General features: G+C 36.7%; 2 protein-coding genes and 2 long non-coding RNA genes across 4 annotated transcripts; 3 read left to right on the top strand and 1 right to left on the bottom strand.

Annotated features, from left to right (window-relative positions):
* On the top strand, positions 1-19,106 carry LOC113678954 (uncharacterized). Its single transcript, XM_089201692.1, has 6 exons — positions 1-2,464; positions 2,582-2,653; positions 4,437-4,529; positions 5,217-5,354; positions 6,332-6,437; positions 18,547-19,106. Exons 1-6 carry the CDS (start codon positions 2,426-2,428, stop codon positions 19,104-19,106), a joined length of 1,008 nt encoding a protein of 335 aa, XP_089057818.1. The 5' UTR covers positions 1-2,425.
* Positions 7,240-8,820, top strand: LOC149048199 (uncharacterized). The gene is made up of 2 exons (XR_016185253.1): positions 7,240-7,759; positions 7,985-8,820. It is a non-coding gene; the product is annotated as an uncharacterized LOC149048199 (long non-coding RNA).
* LOC149048198 (uncharacterized) lies at positions 13,553-16,646 on the bottom strand. The gene is made up of 2 exons (XR_016185257.1): positions 16,126-16,646; positions 13,553-15,900 (listed from the first exon to the last, which is right to left on the bottom strand). It is a non-coding gene; the product is annotated as an uncharacterized LOC149048198 (long non-coding RNA).
* LOC113678952 (uncharacterized) lies at positions 18,660-21,759 on the top strand. The gene is made up of 2 exons (XM_027195873.2): positions 18,660-19,817; positions 20,771-21,759. The coding sequence occupies exons 1-2, from the start codon at positions 19,146-19,148 to the stop codon at positions 20,969-20,971; spliced, it is 873 nt and encodes a 290-aa protein (XP_027051674.2). The 5' UTR covers positions 18,660-19,145; the 3' UTR covers positions 20,972-21,759.
* The last annotated feature ends 1,673 nt before the right edge of the window (positions 21,760-23,432 follow it).

Here is a 23,432-nt window from a genome sequence, read left to right as displayed (position 1 = left end):
GAAATAACACAAGCCAATCACAGCTTTGAATGCGACTACAAATCGTCTTTTACCCTCATATTTACTAAAGAAGGATACCACATTCGGAAGTATAAGAGATACATAGATGATCCCAGTCAGTACCAGTACCTAAATCTACAAAGCTTGACCGTAGCAAGCGTTCAGCAACACGTTCCAACAACGCCATCTCGATTCCTCAGTCAGTCGTTTCCACTGAAATTAAAGCAGTATTGACAACAGAGTAGAGTGCGTCTTACAAAGGAGAAACATTTTTACAAGAGACAGAAGTAGCTATATGCGATTACAGAGGTGCGTTGGAACTCTGGTCCACAAATAGTTATGCACTGCCCGAAGTATAAAACAATTTTGTTGATGGCTGACAGACAGAGAAGAACAACAAGTAAACTTAAGAGCTGTTATTATTGAAGTGTGACTAGCACTTTTCATTTTTATATAAAGAAGGACTAGTAATTTGCACCAAAAATAAAAAGATGTAATATTTTTTGGGAGATCCAGTGATTGGGGCATTTAAGAAATTAAGTAATGAAAGAAAACTTGGTTGGTACTTCTCACTACTAACAAGTCTTGTTGACAAATACTTTCAGATCAGAGTTTCAAATAAAGTAAATTGAAGACATATAAAAGTTGTTTTTTCTCAAAGCGAACATTGACTACCTCTGTCTTGTCTGCATGCCAAATGTTTGCAAAGTGTGTGGATCATCCACAAGTATTGGAACTCTTACAAAAATGTTTTGTAAGAATAAAAACAGCAAAACAAGTTACAGCAATTAGTTATGAAAATAGAGCAAAAAACTGAAAAAAAAAAGCAGCAACAACAATCATGAAAAAAGAAAGATTAATTAGGTGTTGAATTTGTTTGTCTAAGGCATGAAATTTCTACTAAAAATATTGTCAACAAAAAGTCTCTGACAGCGTTTGAGGCAACTGAGTTTGACTGTTCCAAGGTTTTCTAACAAAGGCAACCAGTAATGTAGGTTAGGGAAGTAAGATAACAATGTAATTATCGTTAATTATTGTGGAAGTTGACAATTTCCATTTAACATAACTGACAGCTGGTTCATGAGAAAATCCATATTAATGTAAAGATTTACTAAAACTTAGTTTGAATAATAAATTTCATGATCTTTAAGTTATAAACATGTACATGTATGTATATCTCTTGGTAAGTTTTGTATAGCATACCTTTTATTAAGCCAAAGTTTTAAGCCTCTGACATTACTCTTTTTCTTAAAACCTTCACAAGGTATTGAGAATTTCTTAGAATTTATGTGGACCTCAGGGTATTAAAATTGCCTCAAATTAAATTCCCAGAAATTCCCAAGAGTTCCACACTTCTTAAATTATAGGTAGTTTGTAAAGCTGAGGAAGCTGGGAATTCCACTTTCCCAGAAATTCCCAGTAATTCCAAGCTTTTTAAATCAGAGTTAATCTGCATAGTTGGGAATTTTTGATAATTCCTAGGAATTCCCAGAAATTCCCAGAAAACTGGGAATTCAGTTTGCAAGGGTCATTTGCATAATTGGGAATTTTTGAAAATTCCTAGGAATTCCTAGGAATTCCCAGAAAACTGGGAATTCAGTTCGCAAGGGTTATATCTATGTTATGCATTACAATAAAAATACTTAGAACTAAAGCTGTATGATAAGGAAAGATCCCTATTAAGTACAAAGATCAGAAAATTCTTGTAAAAAGAAAATCAACCTTTAAATAATTGTAAAGGAAACCGTTATTTCACCAGTTTCTTGAAATTGATGAGGCAGCTAAGCTTCTACCATAATTTTTTAAGTCTTTCTTTAAATCTGATGGCCCTCAAAACAAAAATAAATGGTCCAGTTCATTTTATGGGGCAATAATAGTAAAAATATCTCTTCCAAGTTGGTGCCCTTATTTTGAAGCCATGCTTTGATTAAACGTTTAACACACACAGGAAATAGTATCATGGCTATCATTGATGCTATGATAGTGGAAACTGGAAACAAGTCCTTGGAAATCTAGAGGGGAAACCTGAGACATAGTTGGGTATTTCACTTGTTGACTTAGTTAAAGGGATCAATCCAGGAAGGTAAAACTGTTGCTTAAGGGATAGGGATTCAATATTACTGATTAAATAAAACTGAAACTCAATTATAGTACCTTGTAAAACTACATATATGCCCATTTTCTGTAAAATCATGATTGTTTAATTCCCATGTATGGTTTTGTGTTTGGGCAGTCTTAAGTCTAAAGGCCATAATGGTTCATGGTTAGGTGTGAGACAATTTGCAGACAAATTAAAGGTGAATTTACTTTGTGCTTAATGGAATTAATCCTTAAGTGTTCTCATTTTTCTTTTGTGCATTGGAATACAATTGAAGTCTTCATGTATTGATGCTTCTGGTAATAAATCTGAATTATTTTTAAAGAAATGGGAACCAGTGGAGAAGGGACCAAATTTCAGTGCAAGGTCTGACCAATGTTCTTGCAATTTTTACTGATATTGCCAATTTATGGGTCAAATTCCCCCTTTTCCTAAGTTTCTGGAAATAGTTTTAACAATGTTTTGTTTACTTTTAATTCAAAGCTTGTAGGGATAACAGATGTCGCTAGCCCAGAGGGTATGGATATGTGTGCAGAGGCTTTTGGGAAATTAAAGGTGCAGTGTATCTGTTCATGAGTCATGTTGATTCATGAACTTGAATCAAAGCTCAAATTTTATTTTTTACCATAATGGCAATTATAAGTTGTAATATTTCTAAAACACAACTTATAATATGCTATTATTATTGTTATTCCTTGAACATGCCACCATAATACTGCCTGAATTGCATATTATAACCTACCAGTAAGTGCTAAAACTTCTCAGTATACTAACCACAAGCAAGTCTGCCAATATGGCAAATTGATACTGCCTAATTGATCATGAAAGCTTGTCATAAACTGCCGTTCATTCAGCCCAATTTGGTACTTGGCCCCTTCTCTACCGCCTTACCCCAATTCACAGCAATATCTTTTGCTTTTCCCTCTGGTAACATAGTAATCCTCTTAGGTAAACATGTTGGTTTTAAAAAATGAGCGCCTCGTTTGAAAACAGCTGTGCGCCAGAAAACAAGGCCTTTAATCGCCTCGAGGCTCTCCACAGAAAACCGTCACTTTCGATTGCATTTAACACCAGTAGTAAGACAAAAAAATATATTTGTGCGTTGACTTTTTACCAAGCGTCTTGACTTAAATAAATAAGACCGATTGACATGATGAGTCTTTACGGTTTTGTTGTCACACAATAACTCGTTCGCGTCTGAAGCTGTTAGAGTCGTTGGTGAGGTTTACTTCGCTTTATTCGCCTTGAGATCCTTATAAACTTTGTTGCAAATAAAAAGAATTGCATTTTACTAAAGATCTTGTCTAGAAAGCCAAGTTTTCGTTAAAAAATCTGAGCGATTGACATGATGAGTCTTTACGGTGTTGTTGTCACACAATAACTCGTTCGCGTCTGAAGCTGTTAGAGTCGTTGGTGATGTTTACTTCGCTTTATTCGCCTTAAGATCCTTATAAACTTGGTTGCAAATAAAAAGAATTGCTTTTTACTAAAGATCTTGTCTAGAAAGCCAAGTTTTCGTTAAAAAAACTGAGCGATTGACATGCTGAGTCTTAACGGTGTTGTTGTCACACAATAACTCGTTCGCGTCTTAAAGCTGTTAGAGTCGTTGGTGAGGTTTACTTCGCTTTATTCGCCTTAAGATCCTTATAAACTTTGTTGCAAATAAAAATAATTGCATTTTACTAAAGATCTCGTCTAGAAAGCCAAGTTTTCGTTAAAAAAATCTGAGCGATTGACATGATGAGTCTTTACGGTGTTGTTGTCGCACAATAACTCGTTCGCGTCTTAAGCTGTTATAGTCATTGGTGATGTTCACCAATGTTCACCGATGTTTAAGCTTCTGTTTGATGTTCACCAATGTTCGCCAGTGTTTTTTTACTAAATATCGTTTACTTCTCAGGGTCGGCCAGGGTTTTTGGGTATTCGGTATTCAGGGGCGTTTTAAATCGGGTATACGGTATATTGCAGCTTAAATATGGGTATTCAGTATATCACTTTCTTTGAATTTCAGGTATAAAGTATTCAAAGCTTCGATTATTTTTGGGTATATTTGGAGGAATTTGGGGTATTTTGGGGTATTTTGTCGATTTTTTTTCGGGTATATTGGTATTCCACTACCCCCCCTGGCCGACCCTGACTTCTCTGTATGTTTAACTTCTAATAAGTTGTATTGGACTGACGACCAACTCGCCGACGTCTCTACTCGATTTTATGCGTCGGCGAGTTGGTCCGTCGGCGAGTTGACTGGTTACCCTTAGTCCTGGAATGCTGACTGGTAATGATGTCTGTGTTTTATTATTATTACTATTATTAATATTATGATTGTTACTTAAACTAGGCTCAGGCGAAGAAAAAGTGGCTGCACAAAGAGAGGGTGACACTGACTGTTATTAATTTGGAAGGTATCAGGATAGAAGATGAGACTTCTCAAGTAAGTGTGCAAAGAAGTCAAATATTATTTAACCACCTTGTGATCACCATAGACACAGTGACATATAAGCTGCACCCATGGTTGTGCAACTTAAATTTTGGTAAAGGGAGTTTTTTTTTTCAAAATTGGGATATTAAAATGCCAAGTAAAACTATGCAGTATATTTCTATCTCTACATCTTATCCAATATATTTTTTTTGATTAATATCAGTATCTGGGCAACTGCCCACCTACCCCTCCCCTAACCCAACATTAACCTGAACTTGTTATCAATTGACTGTTGTTGAGTTAGGGGAGGGGTAGGTGGGCAGTTGCCTAGATACTGATATTGATCCATTTTTTTTTATCAAAAAAAAAAAAGGAATAAGTTAACTCTTAAATCTCATCAAAATACTGCTTTCACTTTTCCCATCTAATCGCTAAAGAGAATTTTCAAGGGGCAGTATATGGTTCAAATGTTTTGTTACATGTTACAGTACATTTTCTTTATCAATTTACCCGTTGAAATATCTATTTATTTACTTATTTTTTCATTTATTCACTCAAGTCAAAAATAGCTTGAGAGTACTGAACAAAGGAAGGGCTAAACAAAAGAAGGGAAAGATTTAATGAAATCTCCAGGTGCCCTTTCCATCTCAGTGCTTTTTGAGTTTTTTATAGGTTTTACTGATTTTTTTTTTGTTTTAGAAAGTGAAGCATATGCATCCTGTCAAGAGAATAACATTTGTCATTCCTGACCCAGATGATAGGAAAATATTTGGTTATGTTTTCAGTCAACCTGATTGTTCCACTGGACATAAATTTTATGCCCTGAAGTCAGAAAATGTAAGAGGGACTAAAAAAAATTGTTTGCTTAATGTTAAATGAAATACAAAAAATGCATTGGCTAGTTGTAGGAGATGTGATGCATGGTCTTAGTTTGAGACATGTCTTCTTCACTGTGTTGTGTTACTATTGGGATCTGATGTCTCACACTTGCAATGTCTCTCTCTGCTGAGGAACATATGGAGGTATATCACAACTGCTAAAGAATTAACTTACCATTAATCCTCACCCTGGCTGAATTAACATTTAACCAAGGTAAGGATGCATACAGTGCCCCTGGTTATGTCATATGCTCACGAAAGTGGAATGAGCATCTGGATCAAGCTCCAGAAGCAAGGGCTATGGGCTTGACAGCAGACTAATCTTATAACCAGTAACTAATAGTTGGTTTCAGTTATACATATGTCATCACACTTTATAAGGAAAAGGTATACAAGTCTACTGTCTACTGTTCAAAGAGATAAACAAGGGAATGTATTTCATATCAAATTATGACAATACAAATGGAGATACAAATTAATTCTGAGTCATCTAAAAATAAAACTGATGTCCTTTTCCTACATTCTCTTTTCTGTATGACATTTGGATTCAATTTTTTAATAATTGAAGGGAATTTCTAAGTCAGCAAAAAAAAGTTTCAAAAATTGAGCTACCCAAAAATTTCCAGTTTCAGTTAATTTATTGCATGTGTTTTTGTGTCTTTCTGAGAGTAGCATTTCCTGTTGAAAAGAAATAATTGAGGAGAAAAATTTTTGTCAGGGAACAATGAAAATTGTATCTTGTTGAAGAGGAAAAATACTTTAAATCTACTTTACAATAGTGCACTTTGATTTGAAGGCTTGTAAGACTTCTCTGCAAATTCTTAGTCTCCAATTCATATATGCGAATAAACATTTTCATAACATTTAATCTCAAATATTGCCCATAAGTACTCACAAGTATTAATTATTCTAAGCATGTGTTATTATTTCTTTCAGGCAAAGGTCATAGTTGATGCCATTATTGAACTTATTGTGGAATCAGTTAATCTTAGACAAAGGGCTGGATTAGCAAAGGAGCAGGTCCCCAGAAATTCATCAAATGGTATTGAATGCAGAATCATTGATTTTGTTGAATGATTATAACAACTGTAAGAAGGCTGTTCCACAAAAATAAGCGTTTAGAAATAACTCGTATGTACTGGTCCCATCTTTATATTTTATTTTAAAGCTACCATGATATATGCTATATTGTATGATGTTATAATAGTGTGTTCATAAGAAAGTAAGTTTGTTATTGACTGAAAATGACTGATAAGTTAAGGGAATTTCACTCTTTCAACGATCCTACTAATCATTACCTTCTCTTTTGAAGAATGAGGTGATTCTTAGGCAAGTACTCTACTCGACTTGAGTAGAGTCCTGCCTCATTTTGCATCTGAGTGACGTCATCCGTATCATAATCACTAGCAGTTCAGGGTAATTTTTTTCCAATGAAGAAGTCCACTCTTTTCTACTTTTCCAGTCTGCTCTCTTTAGCTTGTAACACGAACTAAACGTGCGAGAGATTCCTGTTATCTTACTGTCGTAAACTACCTTTTCGTAGAGGAAAGTACGCCTGATAAACAACACATGTCTCTACTATGTGGAACTTTTTTAAAAAATGGTGAGCTATAGTGAGCAGCACTGCACGAGCTAAAATAGGAATAACTTGGTTCTTCCTGTAATTAGTACTCGTGTTACATGAAAAATGCACTCGTTTTCCGTCAATCAGACGCGCTTAATTTTTTCATACATAACATTATTATTAATAGCATTAGCTCATTTTGAAGACAACTTCCGTTTGGTTCGCTCATAGTCTTGTATCCAGACCTTTCACGGCCAAGCAGTTGAAAGGTCCCCACATTCAACATGATCTCGAGACCGAAATTACGATTATCGTTATTTCTAAATTGGCACCAAATTTATGGATATAGTAATTTCGTGGCACTCTTTACCAATGCTCTTTACACGTGTTAAATAAAGAGAAGGACTCGGTTCCACTGTCTTACAACATTCAAGATGGCGGAGGAAAGGGGTAAATGTGCGTTCAGTTGTGATCAGCATGATCTCGACACCAAAATAACGATTACCGTTATTTCTAAATTGGCCCTGAAATAACGAATATCATAATTTCAGTGCATGTCTGAGACCTTCGGGTTCGAAGCTTGGGAACTAGTATTCAGGGAAAGATAAAATGGCGGCTTACGGCGGCGAAGGAAATCTCAGTAGTTTAATATTTAGCGTGAAAAGGCTTGGGTGTTGTGATCTGGTTCTCAAGTAAAAAAACAATCACGGTCTGCAATGGCCCTACCACCTTTTGAACAACAAGAAAACATTGAAACGGTGGTAAAAAGCAGCAAGTTTCGAAGTCTAAACGAAAGATGGGTAAGCTGAGTTTCAGTCAAATATCATGACATTTGGGATGTAATTTCGATACCGAATAAATAGTTCTACATGGTTACACACGCATAGGATTCTGTTGTGTTCACGTGAAGGCCATTTCAGCCATTCCTGCCACTTGTAAGTGGTAGGAAATAAAAGATATGTATAGTTGTTTCGTATTGAAGCCCTGTGAAATCACAAATTTGATTTATTTCTTCTTTGTTTTAGGTGGTCATTATCCATTACTTTTGGAAGTCGACGCTGATGAGAAAGAAAAAATGTTTATGATTATTTCTTCTCTCGAACATTTTACTATTTAGGTACCAAATAATCTTGATACTGAAGATCATTGCATCCATTATGAAAAAATTACCCTTGATTGCTTTGTCAACTGGAATGTATAATGTAATATACCTTGTGATTTGTGGGATTTTCACAAGTAAACTAGAAATACTTGAAGAGGGTAATGATGTACTTAATGCAGAGCATTTGGTACAAAGTCTGCTTTGCTGTAATCTACCTGAAGGTGCTTTTTATATGCTAGTAAGACTTGCACAGCCCAGTCAAAATGTTTTTGAGTAGTAGAAAAGCTGGCCAAACCTCTTCCTGAAAAGCAGTCTGAAAAATGTGAAGTTAGCGGAAGGTACTTCATTGTAGGCGGCCAAATTGTAAGCTGCCAGCCCATTTTGAGTGAGCAGTAAAACTCAAGATTGGCTATTTTAGCTAATTTTATTGAGAACCAAATTCCCAGCAACGGGCACAATTTTACTGGGCTATTTGTTATTTAACTACTTAGTAATATTCTTATTAAAATTTACTGCATTCCTTTCTAATAATTTGCTGCTGATTGTATTCTGTATATAGCTTATGATTTGTGTGATTTTCACAAGTAAATTAGAAATACTTGAAGATGGTAATGATGTACTAGATAATGTACTTGATGCAAAGCTATTTTGGTGCAAAGTGTGTGCCTTGTCTGTAGGTGATTTTGCATGCTAATAAGACTTGTAATTCAAATAATACACATCAGCTGGAGTGGGAATATTAAAAGAAAAATAATAATATTTAGCTATACCAAGTTCTGGTTTTATGTCCAAAGTGTGTGCCTTGTCCATAGGTGATTTTGCATGCTAATAAGACTTGTAATTCAAATAATACACATCAGCTGGAGTGGGAATATTAAAAAAATAATAATAATATTTAGCTATACCAAGTTCTGGTTTTATGTCCAAATTAAGCACTTAGTTGAAGATCACTGCACTGCTCAGGTCCAGAAGGCTGAAAGAGTACTGTCTGCTGTTAGTTTGATTTTTGTCATTTCTATTGATTTATTTTATTTATCAATGTTTCTTTGAATTGTAATTCATTGATCTCTTTCAACAGTGCAGTTCGCTCATGTAACCTAATCTCCCACTTATGTATGTATGTATGGAAGGCAAGCTGGTGATAGTAATAGGCAGCAGAGGCTGAACCTTGTCTTGAATGGAAGTGTGAAAAGTGTGAAGTTAGCGGCAGCTATATTGTGGCAGGCAGCCAAATTGTCAGCTGTGGCACATTTTGACTGGGCTGATTGTGTGTAGTATATATGTGCACTTCTTTTAGGGTGTTAAACAGGTTAAAGTACCAAGAAATCCTCTGTGATAACTTGATAATTCAAGATGTAAAAATTTTAAATAATAAGGTAAAGCTTGATCATTCTTAAGAGTTTCCATTTGTTCTGGAAATTTGGGGGAGGGTCAGGGGAGCATTATTTATACATAAATAATGTACATAAAAAGTAAAAAAAAAGGACCAAGGTAAAATCCCAATTTGATTTAAGAGTTAATTTTATTAAGAGAAAACCCTGGATATAGCTTGGGATTTGTGTGATTTTCAAAAATTGTTAGGAACCTTGTTAATTTTCAGCTTCAAGAACACAAGTACATAATCTTTAGTGCAGCCCTCTTTTCTCCCCGCCATTATTCTAATTTTTTTATCAAGTTTCCTTTTTCTTGTGTTCAATTAATTTATTGTCTTTACAGGTGAAATTTTAATATCTGCTAGCACAATTATCTCTGCTAAGAGTGTCTACCATCACTCTTGCCGGTCTCAAGCCCAAAACGCTGCAAACTAGCTGAAACTACATGTATTTCGTAAAATTGCAATGAAATCTATCTAAAAACACCAAAATCCGGCAGAACGCACGAGTTTTTGCCAAATTTTACGCAAAAGTTGACAAAAGCGCTCAATTTGACCTGAAAAACACTTTTTTTTTTTTGCAAAAATCAGCCTATTTTACATTCAAAAGCACGATGTCTTTAACAAAATAGGGATACAATCCATGTGAAAACACTTATTCCAGCTAAAACGCATTGTTCTCAGTAAAATTTGGGGGAAAAACGCGTAAAAACCGTCAGAAACACGACAAATTGGGCTGATTTTACCCACTTTTTGTGTAAATAGCTGCCAAAACCCTCTAAACTAGCTGGAACTACATGTTTTTCACAAGATCGCCATAAAATCTTGAAACGTTGCTTTAGGGACCTTTATGCCTCCAAAACGAGTTTTTACTTTAAAAAAAATGGAATGAACAAAGATGTTAAAGGGGAAAAAGCTGTGAGAAAGGAGAAGTTTAGTGTTGCTGTTTGATATGCCGCCCAGATATATCAATTTATTAATTTAACGCCTTTAGCCGTGGGCAGAAGTTTTTCTCTAGACTAAGAGGACCCTCGCTATGTTGACGAACCTCAATAACTCGTTGATTTTACTGTTTTTACACAGATTTGATTTTAACCATATTCGCCAAAATAACTGCCGAAACACGGCAAACCAGTATCTCGGCCAAGAGCGATATTGACCATTTCACACATCCTTATTAGATATGAATTTTATTAAAGATTGTCATTCTAGCATATGTTGGCTAGTTACCACAGGTTTCTTGATTTGCATGGGAAAGTGGCATTGGTTGGTACCATGACCAATCTCCTCGACTTTCCCATGATTTTCATAGGATGTTAGCGACCCATACTTCGAACCTCAGTTGTTTTTTTTTTTTTTTTTACATTGGCGCGAATTTCACAACTTTCTTGTGGTTTGGCATTGACTCAGAGTTGGGCTTATTTTTATGGCTAATCCATCGGCGACTTTCTCATGATTTTCTTGGGTTCTCAACAGTGACACGCACTTTGGAACCATAATTTTATAAATATGTCAACACTGGCAAATACTGCTAAAATCTACACTCTACTAAACTCCATGTACCACAATATCCACACAACTGCGTGTGCCTACTTGAAAATCCTAACCCTAACCCTAAAACTATCCAGTTAGCCTAGTATTGTATTGCTGGTTTGAGTGACTAAACTGGCTCAAATGATCCAGCTGCTTAAAAATCTAAGCACAGCGTAAGTTTAAAAGATTCAATTTTGTAAGGTTTCGAAACAGTTCCAAAATTAACATGCACATAGCTCAGTGTAAAACATCGAAGCTTCTAGGACTTCTTATGATTCCTACGAACGTACACACCTAATGCACGTCAATTTGCCTTTGTTGTCCTCGAACGATCACGTCTTCATGGTAACGTGGTGTAAGAACTGTACAGCACTTTATAAATATATGTTTTACTTGACGGTAAAAGTTTGAATCCGTACAAGGAAACGTAACGGAAACAGGCGATGATAATATTCCGTTGACAGAAATGCAACGGAAACGTGTCGTCATATTTCCGTTCAGGAATCATAACGGAAACATAACAGGTCCAAGGAAGAAGTGAATGATGTGGAAACATAGAGTTTCATTTTTCCGAATTACGGAATCATGCTATTTCGTCCTGTGCTCACTCTAACTCTGTGCTATCCTAAACCTAACCCAAACCCCAAACCAATCCTAAGCTATGGTAAAGGGTTTAAGTCAGGGTTGAGGATAGGGTTAGGGCAGGAGCCCATTACCTGGTTAGGGTTAGAGTTTGGGTTGCTTCGGGTCAGAGGGGTTTAGTGTTACAATCAGGGTTAGGGCTAGGGTAAAATTATGCTTAGAGTTAGCGGGGTTTAGTGTTAGAATTAGGGTTAAGGCTAGGATGAGGCTATGCTTAGGGTTGGCGTTAATATTTTTCTACAAGCATTCAATTGCAGGGTTTTTGGTATTGTGTTTGTAAATTTCAGTAACTACTTGAAAGTTTACTGAAAAACAAACGATAGGCCGACTGGTACACTTACAGGATAGATAGAGAAGGTTGGGGTTAGGGTTAGGGTTAGGGCTATAGGTTAGGGTTTAGGGTTAGGTTTTAGGGTTATGGTGTGGGGCTAGGGTTAGGGTTAGGGTTTAGGCTTAGTGTTTGGGTTAGAGGGTCTGCGGTTGAGGTTAGGGCTAGGGTGAAGGTTTGGGGTTAGGGTTTGGGGGTAGGGTTAGTGTTTAGGGTAAGGGTGTAAGCCTCTTCAAAAATATTTTTAAGAATATTTTGTCACCTTTTTCACTTAAATAACCACCTGAAGAATTTTGACCAGTTAGATTATTTGAAGCGGTTGGATTGATTTTGATTGGGGTTTAATAACTTTTAGTAGTTGGATGATTATTTTTACCAGTTGAACCACTGTAATATGCTGGATCTTTTTAACTAATGTTACCATCCTTACCTGAATTATTTGAACCAATTTCACTGGTTACACATGCATTATCCAGTTAGACCATTTCAACTGGTTGGATTATTTAAACCAGTTTGTCCATTTTAGATATTGGCATCATTTTATCAAGTTGGATCATGTTAACCAGTCGCACCATTTTACTAAGTGAGATCGTTTCTTCCGATTGGACCATGTCGCGTAATTAAAATCTTTTCACCGTTTAAACCATTTTATCTTGTTTTGGCTGGTTGGACCATGTTAACCAGTTGCATCATTTTGACTGGAGTGAAAAGTTCCGTTCTTAACCCGAGCCCTAACCCTAACCCGGGGTTAGGGTTAGGGTTAGGATAGCTCGCAGCTAGAGTTAGGGCTTGGGTAGGGTGGGATTATGATTAGGCTGAGGGTCACAATTTTTTCTGAAAACATCCAATTTTTTTTTGGTATTGTGTTTGGCTCTAAACTTTAACAACTACTTGAAAGTTTGCTTGAAATCAAAATATACCATTTTTTGCCAAAATAACTGCCAAAATGCGCAATTCGGGCCTTTTTATCAATTTACACTTGGTTTAAGCTTGGTTTTTGTGTTTTCCCACAGACTCTTAAACTATTTTGCTGAGAACATTTTTTGCAGCGTTTTTAAAACTGAAATAAGCTTATTTTTGCAAAAAAAATAAACGTGTTTTTCAGTCGAATTTAGTGTTTTTGTCAACTTTAGCGAAAAATTTTGCAAAAATCGTACATTTCTGCCGTATTTTGGAGTTTTTAGACAGATTTCGTCGCGATCTTGTGAAAAACATGTAGTTTCAAGCTAGTTTTCAGTGTTTTGGCAGTTATCTTGGCAAATAATGGGTAAGTCAGCGCAATTGTTTTTTTTTTTGGTTTTTAAGGTTTTGTTTGCCCAAATTTTACTGAGAACACTGTGTGTTAGCTTGTCTCCATTGTTTTTTCGCAGATTCTATCGCTGTTTTGCTGAAAACATAACGTTTCAGCTTGTTTGCATCGTTTTTGGTCGTGAAATAAGCTAATTTTTGCAAAAGGAAAAAAACCTGACGTTTTTCAGCCCAAATTGACATAAAGGATACTGAGGAACATTTGCTTATTGCCTTTTTTTTTTGTCCTTACTCATGAAGTTGATTTTGGCATTTCAAACAAAAACTCTGCTAGAGCATTAATTGAATGACATATCATGCACTTACTTTGAAGCAAGAACACTTTTTTTTTAATTCAGAAAAATACCTTTTTATTTTTTTTTAAGGACTGCTGGATATAACCTGTACAACCAAGATGAATTTACATTCATTATTTGTCATAACTTACACTAAATTAGAAATTCAAGTATGAAATGAGGGTACTAGCCCTTTAATAGTGTTCAAAATTTCCATATGCAGGGGTACTTGTGGCTACTGGAGAAGAATCAGTCTTTAACCCTTCACCCCCCCCCCCCAAGGGAGATAATAAGTACAGATATCCTCTTCCCTAGGGGCAACTAGCTCAAAAGTGAGTGATCTCAAGGGCCCTCCAAAAACGTTTTCTACAGCAATAACTAAGCTCTACAGAAGCACACTATGCAGACAAAAGGTGTAAGAGAATCAATGAATTCTTTAATTCTTGGTCCCTCCCAGGCCAACCTATTGTACAAATCTCATGACATCTGTTCCAGTTTCATTAGTCAATTTTTTAAGCTTCAAGATTTTCCTGCAATTATGTACTTGTTCTTGAAGCTGAAAACTAACAAGGTTCCTGTAAATTAAGTTTACATAACAACCTAACAATTTGTGAAAATCACACAAATCCCAAGCTATATCCAGAATTATGCTCTTAATAAAATAAACTTTTAAAGCAAATTGGGATTTTGCCCTAGTTCTTTTTATTTTTTTGTTACTTTTTAAATACATTTGTATAAATAATGCTCCCCTAACTCTCCCCAAAACTTTTAGAACAGATGCAAACTCTTAAGAATGATCAAGCTTTACCTTATTATTAAAAATTTTTACATCTTAGACTACTAAGTTATCACAGAGGTTTTTTTCAGTACTTTGACCTGTTTAACACCTAAAAAGAAGAACACATACATAACACACACACAATCAGCCAGGTCAAAATGTGCTGCAGCCAACAATTTGGTCACCTACAATGAAATAGCTGCCAATTTCACACATGTCAGACTTCTATTCAGGACAAGATTTGGCCTCTGCTGCCTATTACTATTGCCAGCTTGCCTGCCACTCAAAATTTCAACTGAGATTGTACATACATACATGTGGGATTAGGTTACACGAGCGAACCTGCACTATTGAAAGAGGTCAATGAATTATAACTCAAAGAAACATTGATAAATAAAATAAATCAATAGAAATGACAAAAATTAAACTAACAGCAGACAGCACTTTTTTGGCCTTCGGGGCCTGATCAGTGCAGTGATCTTCAACTAAGTGCTTAATTTGGACATAAAACCAAAACTTGTTATGGTTAAATATTATTATTTTTCTTTCAATATTCCCATTCCAGCTGATGTATATTATTTGAATAACGAATCTTATTAGCATGTTAAAATCACCTGAGGACAAGGCATACACTTTGTGCCAAAATTGCTTTGCATCAAGTACGTTATCTAGTACATCATTACCATCTTCAGGTATTTCTAATTTACTCTTGAAAATCACACAAATCATAAGCTGTATACAGCATACAATTGGCAGCAAATTATTAAAAAGGAATGCAGTAATCTTTAATAATAAGAGTAGCTAAATAACAAATAGCCTAGTCAAAATGTGCCGGTAACCAGGGATTTGGCTTCCCACACAGAACATTTGTTAGGCGTCTAGTCTGGACAAGGTTTGGTCTCTACCTTCTGTTACTATAGCCAGCTTGCCTACTTCTAAAAAACGTTTTGACTAAGCTGAAAAAAATGTTTGAGAGAAAAATGGCCACAACAAGCCCATTTACTGCAAAATAAGAAACATAAAAGTAACACTTCAAATTAATACAGAATATAAGCCTTGCAGGATTTGGCTCTCAATAAAATTAGTTAAAATAGCCGATCTTGAGTTTAACTACTCACTCAAAATGGGCTGACAGCCTGCAATTTGGCCACCTACAATGAAGTATCTTCCACTGACTTCACACCTTTCAGACTGCTTTTCAGGATAAGGTTTGGCCTCTGCTGCCTATAATTACAACAGCCAGCTTGACTACTACTAAAGAACATTTTGACTAGGCTGTGCAAGTGTTACTAGCATATAAAAAGCACCTTCAGGTAGATTGCAGCAAAGCAGACTTTGTACCAAAACACTTTGCATTAAGTACATCATTACCCTCTACAGGTATTTCTAGTTTACATGTGAAAATCCCACAAATCTCAAGGTATATTACATCATACATGTTGACAAAGCAATCAGGGGTACATTTTTCATAATAGGATGCAATGGTCTTCAGTATCAAGATTATTTGGTACCTAAATAGTAAAATGTTCGAGAGAAGAAATAATCATAAACATTTTTCCTCTCTCATCAGCATCGACTTCCAAAAGTAATGGATAATGACCACCTAAAACAAAGAAGAAATAAATCAAATTTGTGATTTCACAGGGCTTCAATACGAAACAACTATACATATCTTTTATTTCCTACCACTTACAAGTGGCAGGAATGGCTGAAATGGCCTTCACGTGAACACAACAGAATCCTATGCGTGTATAACCATGTAGAACTATTTATTCGGTATCGAAATTACATCCCAAATGTCATGATATTTGACTGAAACTCAGCTTACCCATCTTTCGTTTAGACTTCGAAACTTGCTGCTTTTTACCACCGTTTCAATGTTTTCTTGTTGTTCAAAAGGTGGTAGGGCCATTGCAGACCGTGATTGTTTTTTTACTTGAGAACCAGATCACAACACCCAAGCCTTTTCACGCTAAAATATTAAACTACTGAGATTTCCTTCGCCGCCGTAAGCCGCCATTTTATCTTTCCCTGAATACTAGTTCCCAAGCTTCGAGCCCGAAGGTCTCAGACATGCACTGAAATTATGATATTCGTTATTTCAGGGCCAATTTAGAAATAACGGTAATCGTTATTTTGGTGTCGAGATCATGCTGATCACAACTGAACGCACATTTACCCCTTTCCTCCGCCATCTTGAATGTTGTAAGACAGTGGAACCGAGTCCTTCTCTTTATTTAACACGTGTAAAGAGCATTGGTAAAGAGTGCCACGAAATTACTATATCCATAAATTTGGTGCCAATTTAGAAATAACGATAATCGTAATTTCGGTCTCGAGATCATGTTGCCACATTTCAGTTACGGTTAAACGGTAGAATCTGGGTACGAGATTAGTTCGGTCAGTCTTTTGAATCTCTAATCGCGGTTAGTAGTAACTGGTTGGCACGCACTTTTACTTAGATAGAGGTCATTTGCATGCAGCCGAGGATCTTCTTCCGCTGAGCCCTTTCTTATGTAAATACGCAGTACGTTTAGTGAGCCAACATTTTTTTTTGGCTGCGTGCTACTGTTTATTTTTTGTCTTTTTTTTTAATTAAAAAAAAGAGTAATTCTATGTTTGCGTATAAAGTGTTATGTTGCTCGCACCAATCAGATCGCCGCGTTAGGATTTGTATCTCGCACCACTCAGATTGCCGCATTAGGGTATTATCTCGCACCAATCAGATTGCTTCATTAGGGTATGTTCCTCGCATAATCATATGACAGCATTTGAATATCCTGCACTAATCACAGCGTTTGGTATTGCTTTGTTATAAATGATGTCATGGATCAGGGAGCTGTGCACAAAAAATGACATAAACCAGAAATTTTGGGCTCATTTGTTAAGTGTAATGGTTTGTGGCCTTCGCGAGAGCCTCGTCGATTAAGGTCGAGATTAATCGGGATATGAAAGGTTCGCATTTAAATTTTTGATTTAACTCGTGAGCGAAGTCTCTTTCGCCACCGTTATTTGGTCTCGTCACGCAGTGGCTCTCCCTTCAATGGGGAATAGAGGGCGTTGAATGACAAGACCGAGCGACGGCTGTGAAGGCGGTTATAGTAAGCGTGGCACTGATGCATTTTATTTTTGCTCAGAACTAGTTAGAGAGTAGAGACAATAGACCACAAAATACCTTTGTGAATTTGCATAAATCATGTTTTTTATCTTTCTCTTAAAGCGAAGTAATGCGATATTTTCGTTCTTCTGAAAGTTATGAAAATATTAGAAACACAAAGTGTACCATTTCGACCTACTCAACTGAAAAAAATAATTCTTGCATGTTACACATGCCTATGTTTTCTTTTTCCCACGAGAATCTTTCCTGGATTAAATGCAAAGACCTATTTAATGTGCACTTCAAGTAACTTAATTTCCAACTATTTTTTACGTACCTTATTTACTTGATTTAAACTTTCCCAAGATTGGAAGCAAATTCACCAATGAACACCGCCCTCGAATAAATGCCACGTCTAATCAATCAGACAAACGAGGAGTTAATTTCAAGTTTATTTTTCAAAACTATAAGAAAACAAAATATCAAGGGGGTTTCAACCCAGTAATCTACTCAATCAAAAAATGCAAGTGAAGGGAACTTATGACAGATGTTGTTTACAGAAATTTACCAAAGTCATTCACTAAAGAAATCTGATCAGTTTGAAGAAAAGGCCACCCTCGAAACACTAAAAGTCTTATAAAATTGCTGAGAGTATTGTTATCAAACGTGGGAGGCACTTCCATAATTACGTAATGGACCAAGGAACCATCAGATGATTCAACTTATCAATCCTCCATGATTTTTTGCTAATACGATCCCTCCCAGTATTAACGGTATGGAGAGGTTGAACTTGCTTGAGATCATGGAATACCAAAATAGCCAGGCCACCAAGGTATTAGTCATTATCTATCGCCGGTGGGGGGGATGGGGGAGGGGGGAAAAAGAGTTTTATTGTGTCACGATAAAATGTACCCCATAACTGGCTCTGTAATATTCTTATGATCCTCCTTCATTGCCAGCAGTTAATAGGCAGTCAATGCTAAGTGTCCCCCCCCCCAAATCCTCCCCTCCTCCCATGGTAATAGATAATAAATGATAATAAATTATTTTTTTGAAGAACCTCTTCTGTTATTACTGACTTGAATCCTTTAATCATCGCCTATAGTGTTTAAAACTTGCTATAAATTTTGAATAAAACCGACTCTCTTTTAGAGCATCAAGGAATCTATTCAGTTGTGCAGTCGGCGGAAATAGGACTAGTAGAAAATCAGCCGAACACATCCAAAAGAAGAAAAGAGAAAACGAACCAAGAAAAGGAGCCTAGACAGAAAGAGTCCAAAGAAAGGTACTTGCATAAACAGCTGCAAGGAAGAGATCAGTATATAGAAGACATTCAAGAAAAACCGAGGGAGATGGGACAACAGTTGAGACAGGAAGAAGAACGAGAGGAAATTTTCCAGACTCAGCTTAAAGAGATGGAACGACGACTGAAAGAGGAAGAAACTACGTTTAATATACGGCTCAAAGATAAAGACCAGCAAATAGAAAACTTGCAGAAACAGTTGACTGAGAAAGAAGAACGGGAGCAAAGGTGGAAAAGAAAAATAAAGAAAACTGAAACGAGAGAAACATGGTTTCGTGATCAGCTTATTGAAAGAACCCAACGAGTATCAAACTTTCAAAGAAAGTTGAGTGAAAAGGAGCTGGAGTGCAGAGAGAAAGAAGAACGAGAAGAAAATTTACGAACACATCTTGGCGAGTTACAGCAGTAGTTACGGGAAAGGGAAAATTTGCAGAGACAGGTCACGGAGATGGAGGACCGATGGAGGAATGCTCAACGACAACTTGCAGAGAGAGAAGTGGAAAGTGCTAATTTAAGGCAACAAGTTGCGATTCTGGAGGATAAATTGGAGTCACAGTTCTGCGACTGGATTATCCCTCGAGATGAGATTCAAATATCGGATATCACTCTTGGAGCTGGAGGCTGGGCAGAGGTGTTTGAAGGCAGGTATTGTGGGTGCTCCGTCGCTGTCAAACAAATGCACGAAACCATCGTTTCTCCTCATAACCAGAGTTTGTTCTGGCGAGAGATTGACATCGCCTCAAGATGCCGCCATCCTTGCTTACTGCAGTTTATCGGAGCAACTAATGACGAGGGAATTCCCCTCTATGTCACGGAGCTCATGGAAACAAGTTTGAGGCAACTGTTAGAGCAGCGACCTCTTTCCAGGGCCGAAATATCTGTTATTGCTCTGGATGTGGCTCAAGCTTTAAATTACCTTCACCAAAAGAAACCTTCTCCGATTATCCACCGTGACATCAGCAGTGGCAATGTGTTGCTATGGCGACAAGGAAATCGATGGCGAGGGAAAGTTTCTGATTACGGCGCCGCCAAATCCAAGGAACAGAAGATGTCAATTGGTCCTGGCTGTTTTGCCTACAGCGCTCCCGAAGTAAATAAATCTTCGAATCAGACGGCGAAGGTTAGGAGATATATAATGCACCTATTTGCCTTACTGCGTAACTTACATGCAACCACCACTGCCCTTGTCGTATGGATAAGTTACTGAGTTACATAGCAATAGTTTTCCATACTATTTAAAGCGGTAAAAGAGTGATAAAAGAGAAAGTTGATGAGACACTTGAATAAAATAATTCGTAGAGTCGTTAACGCGGGAACACATTTCCTTGAACAGCTTACCAACAAATATTTCCTGTTTAATTGGAAAGGAAAAGATGTCTTGTTGTCTCAGGCTCTCAAATGAAGTAGTTAAAGTACATTGGAGTGGTAATTTAAATGGAATGATATGATGGATTGTTTATCATACAGATGGAATGATAATTAGCTCTTTTAGCTCGCATTTACATTTTGTAAACGTGACAAAAAGGTTAATTTCAATTATTTAGAAAAAAACAAGTTACCTTTTTGTTAAAACCAAGGGAAGAAATATTCGCAGACCTTTTTTAATTTCGTCCATCTGTCTATTTTTGCATAGTTAATCACTCTATAATACTGCCGAGTATAATACTATTACTCGGCAGAATAAGCATGCAGTTCCCTTTGACAAGCGATAATAACAAGGCCTTAAAGATAGCCAATTATAGTCAAACCCTTTACATCAGTTCAGTCGTAAGAACTTCGCTAAGTACAAGAAATAGGTACTAAAAATCTCGTTACACTAATCAAAGACCTAGCCGAGCATCTAGAACAAAGATCAATAATTTGAACAACTTTGAAGGGCGATTATAAAACACAAACGCACAGCATTGTACCGTGAACGACAGCAAGTCGCTTCCACGAACTCTCTTGATCGTGCCTGGTATTCGTCTCAAGGGGAGGGAAAGTATTCCAGATTCAATAATATTTAAATTATTCCCGAGACCCGAATGATAATTAATTTTGGTTTAATTTTTTTGTTGCTGTTTTTTTTTTAAGATTGATGTCTACAGTTTCGGTGTTCTCCTGTGTGAAATGTGCTCCTTTAAGCAGTTTCCAGACCCACAAAAGCGCCTAGCGCAAGTAAATATGGTAAGAGACCATGGCCTGCGAGAACTCGTGCGTCGATGTCTGAAGACAAATCCCAGGGAAAGACCAGACATGACAGAGATCATAAGTGAACTGGAGAGGTTGCGTTGAAACCGACAGTTAGGTCATAGCCTTTTTATTCGATCTGTCCGAAATATGCCTGGCTTTGCAAGTTCTCTCGTATCTTGTTGCCGTGAGACTTGCGTTTATTTAGTCTTATCTAGAATGGTTCATAATTTTGCAGGAAGACTATTTTCGGGCTATGTCTATGTGGAATTATTTGGTAACGATATTGAGCAAATATGATAACAATTATAAATGTTCTTTGATAGATATAGAAAAGAAACCTTATTGTCAACATGTCATTACTTAATAGATGCTGCTTTGAGGAAGCATATAAAAGCGTACAAATGTAAATTGTAAAGCGGTTTATGGTGCAAACGGGTTCTCTGTTGTTTGAATTTGGATCGCAAACTTTATGCGTATTCCATGCGAAAATACGTTTGCGCTTTGCCAACTCTTGGATCAAAGTTTTGGATGTAGAAATAGTAAAAAGAAAAGCCATCAAATAATCAAGAAAAGAGAGGATATCGTTTTGTTATCACGGAGGTTAATGTTTTAAGACATCATAGAGTTGCGTAAGAGTGTAGTGACTGCCGTCATTTAGCAGATATGGTTCACTTTGAATTATGTTTCCTAAACGTTGGTTTGCAGTAAGAACCCGCGTAAAAGAATCTATCAGTTAGGCTAAGATGTTCATTTTTACCTCCTTTTATACGTATGGACCTGTTTTCAACTTTAAACTAACATTTAAAATAACATTAAAATAACATTTAAAACGGGTTTTTATTTAATGATAGCGGTTTTTTATTTTTTTTATTCAAAAAAATTAACATCTATGTTAGCGTACAGAGAGTGGTATGTTGCTCGCACCAATCAGATAATTTAGCGTATGTATTTCGCACCAATCAGATCGCCGCATAAGGGTACTTATTTCGCACCAAACAGCGTCGTTTTTGTTGCGCTCTTTGGTATGCTCTTGCATGCATAGCATGCCTATATATGTTTATCTAATGATAACGAGTTTTTACGGTTTGTGTCACAAAGTAGTAACTTCTGGTGTGGATCGCGGAATTTCGACTGCATGCTGCCAGTCTTCCTCAAGTGATGAGTACGGATATGATTACGTAGTTTTTCAACATTGTAAATTACGAATTTCGATTATCTTTCTTTCAGCTCTGCGCTGTCGTAAGGCTTCCTTCCTGAGGGTTCTTATCTTTTTCTCATAAGTGATACATAGAGAATAATACATGGGCGCGCATAGATATGGAATTTCTCTTCGGGTGTTCGACTCGATAGCTCACGAGTGAGGGCAGCGACCGAGTGAGATGTCGAGTTGAACACAAGAAGAGGAATTTCACATCTCCAAGCAACCATGTATTATTTTGTTTATCATACAAACACAACAGCCCTTTACTGACAACAAAAGTCGACTTTATTGATAAATGAAAATAAAGGGATCGACAATCGCCGAATAAAAATTATGAAGTGCATTGGCGTTAAGGCTCAAGATGAAAAAATGCGTTGAAAAACCAAACCATGGGCGTAATTTTCAACTTACAAAATTCTCAGTTTTCGACTTAGTCCTTACCGACAGAAGAAATCTTTCAGGTACACGGCCAAAATCGGCCTGTTACAAATCTTTCAGTTGTCGATTTTCGTTGGCAGCAGTGAGAAATGCCATTATTAAAGCCACTGAATACGTAACCATCGGTTTTTCTTTCCGGACATTGTCTTCTAGAAAAGTTTGAACGTCACTGTCTGTAAGCAATACGGACTTTTCAGTGTTTTAGCAGCCATAATCCGAAAAAATCATTCCGACAAACGACCTTGGATTGAGAATGGCGAAGGCTTCACCGTTCATTCATCAACCTGACCGAGTGGTGCAAAAGGCGAGTGAATTGTCAGCAGCTGATTGGCTATATCAAACACAGAAACAATATGGTATTTTTTCACGTGTGTTGTTACGGCTTTTCTCAGGGCTGAAAATCCTTGCATAACATAGCAGTTCACATGATAGAAGGTGGTCCTACTCTCATTTTATATAATTAGTTTAAAATTAGAAATTAATTTATCAGCTGAGACAGGCTTTATCTGTTATAAATATTTTAGAGATGTGTTTGTTGATCGTGCCGTCTGATCGTCTGGGTGTGAGTAGTACTGAAAAGGATTGCTCGTTGTGACAGTGAATACAGCAACCTTAGTAGAAAACTCCTTTGATGACTTGCGCCCAGGTTGTCGAAACAGCAGTCACTTGTACCGACAACAGTCCTTTTCAGGACTAGAAGGGGTAAGTTTCTGAAAAAAAGAACTGAGGTGTTGCGTTGGTGGAGGCAATATCAGAATATTTGATTTTATCGGACGAAGGACTGACGCTCGAAAAGTGAGCTTTAGGAACACTTTACGGTGGCCAATTTACATTATCAACGTAGTTGATCAAACCAAATTATCTTGTGATATCCCTCAGCGACGCAGCACCACAGTTTGAAAAACTTACACCATTTTCAGGACT

The sequence above is a fragment of the Pocillopora damicornis genome, chromosome 3 (genome assembly GCF_964200805.1).
Source record: "Pocillopora damicornis chromosome 3, jaPocDami1.2, whole genome shotgun sequence".
Taxonomy (NCBI): domain Eukaryota; kingdom Metazoa; phylum Cnidaria; class Anthozoa; order Scleractinia; family Pocilloporidae; genus Pocillopora; species Pocillopora damicornis.
This window is presented reverse-complemented; position numbering and strand designations above follow the sequence as displayed.

What these genes read in the sequence shown, in the direction of transcription:
- LOC113678954 (XM_089201692.1), top strand. Translation starts at nt 2,426, where the DNA reads ATGGGAACCAGTGGAGAAGGGACCAAATTTCAGTGCAAG. An exon ending in AGGCTTTTGGGAAATTAAAG is followed by an intron (nt 2,654 to 4,436) that starts GTGCAGTGTATC and finishes TACTTAAACTAG; the next exon opens with GCTCAGGCGAAGAAAAAGTG. An exon ending in TAGAAGATGAGACTTCTCAA is followed by an intron (nt 4,530 to 5,216) that starts GTAAGTGTGCAA and finishes TTTTTGTTTTAG; the next exon opens with AAAGTGAAGCATATGCATCC.
- LOC113678952 (XM_027195873.2), top strand. Translation starts at nt 19,146, where the DNA reads ATGGAGGACCGATGGAGGAATGCTCAACGACAACTTGCAGAGAGAGAA. An exon ending in CTTCGAATCAGACGGCGAAG is followed by an intron (nt 19,818 to 20,770) that starts GTTAGGAGATAT and finishes TTTTTTTTTAAG; the next exon opens with ATTGATGTCTACAGTTTCGG.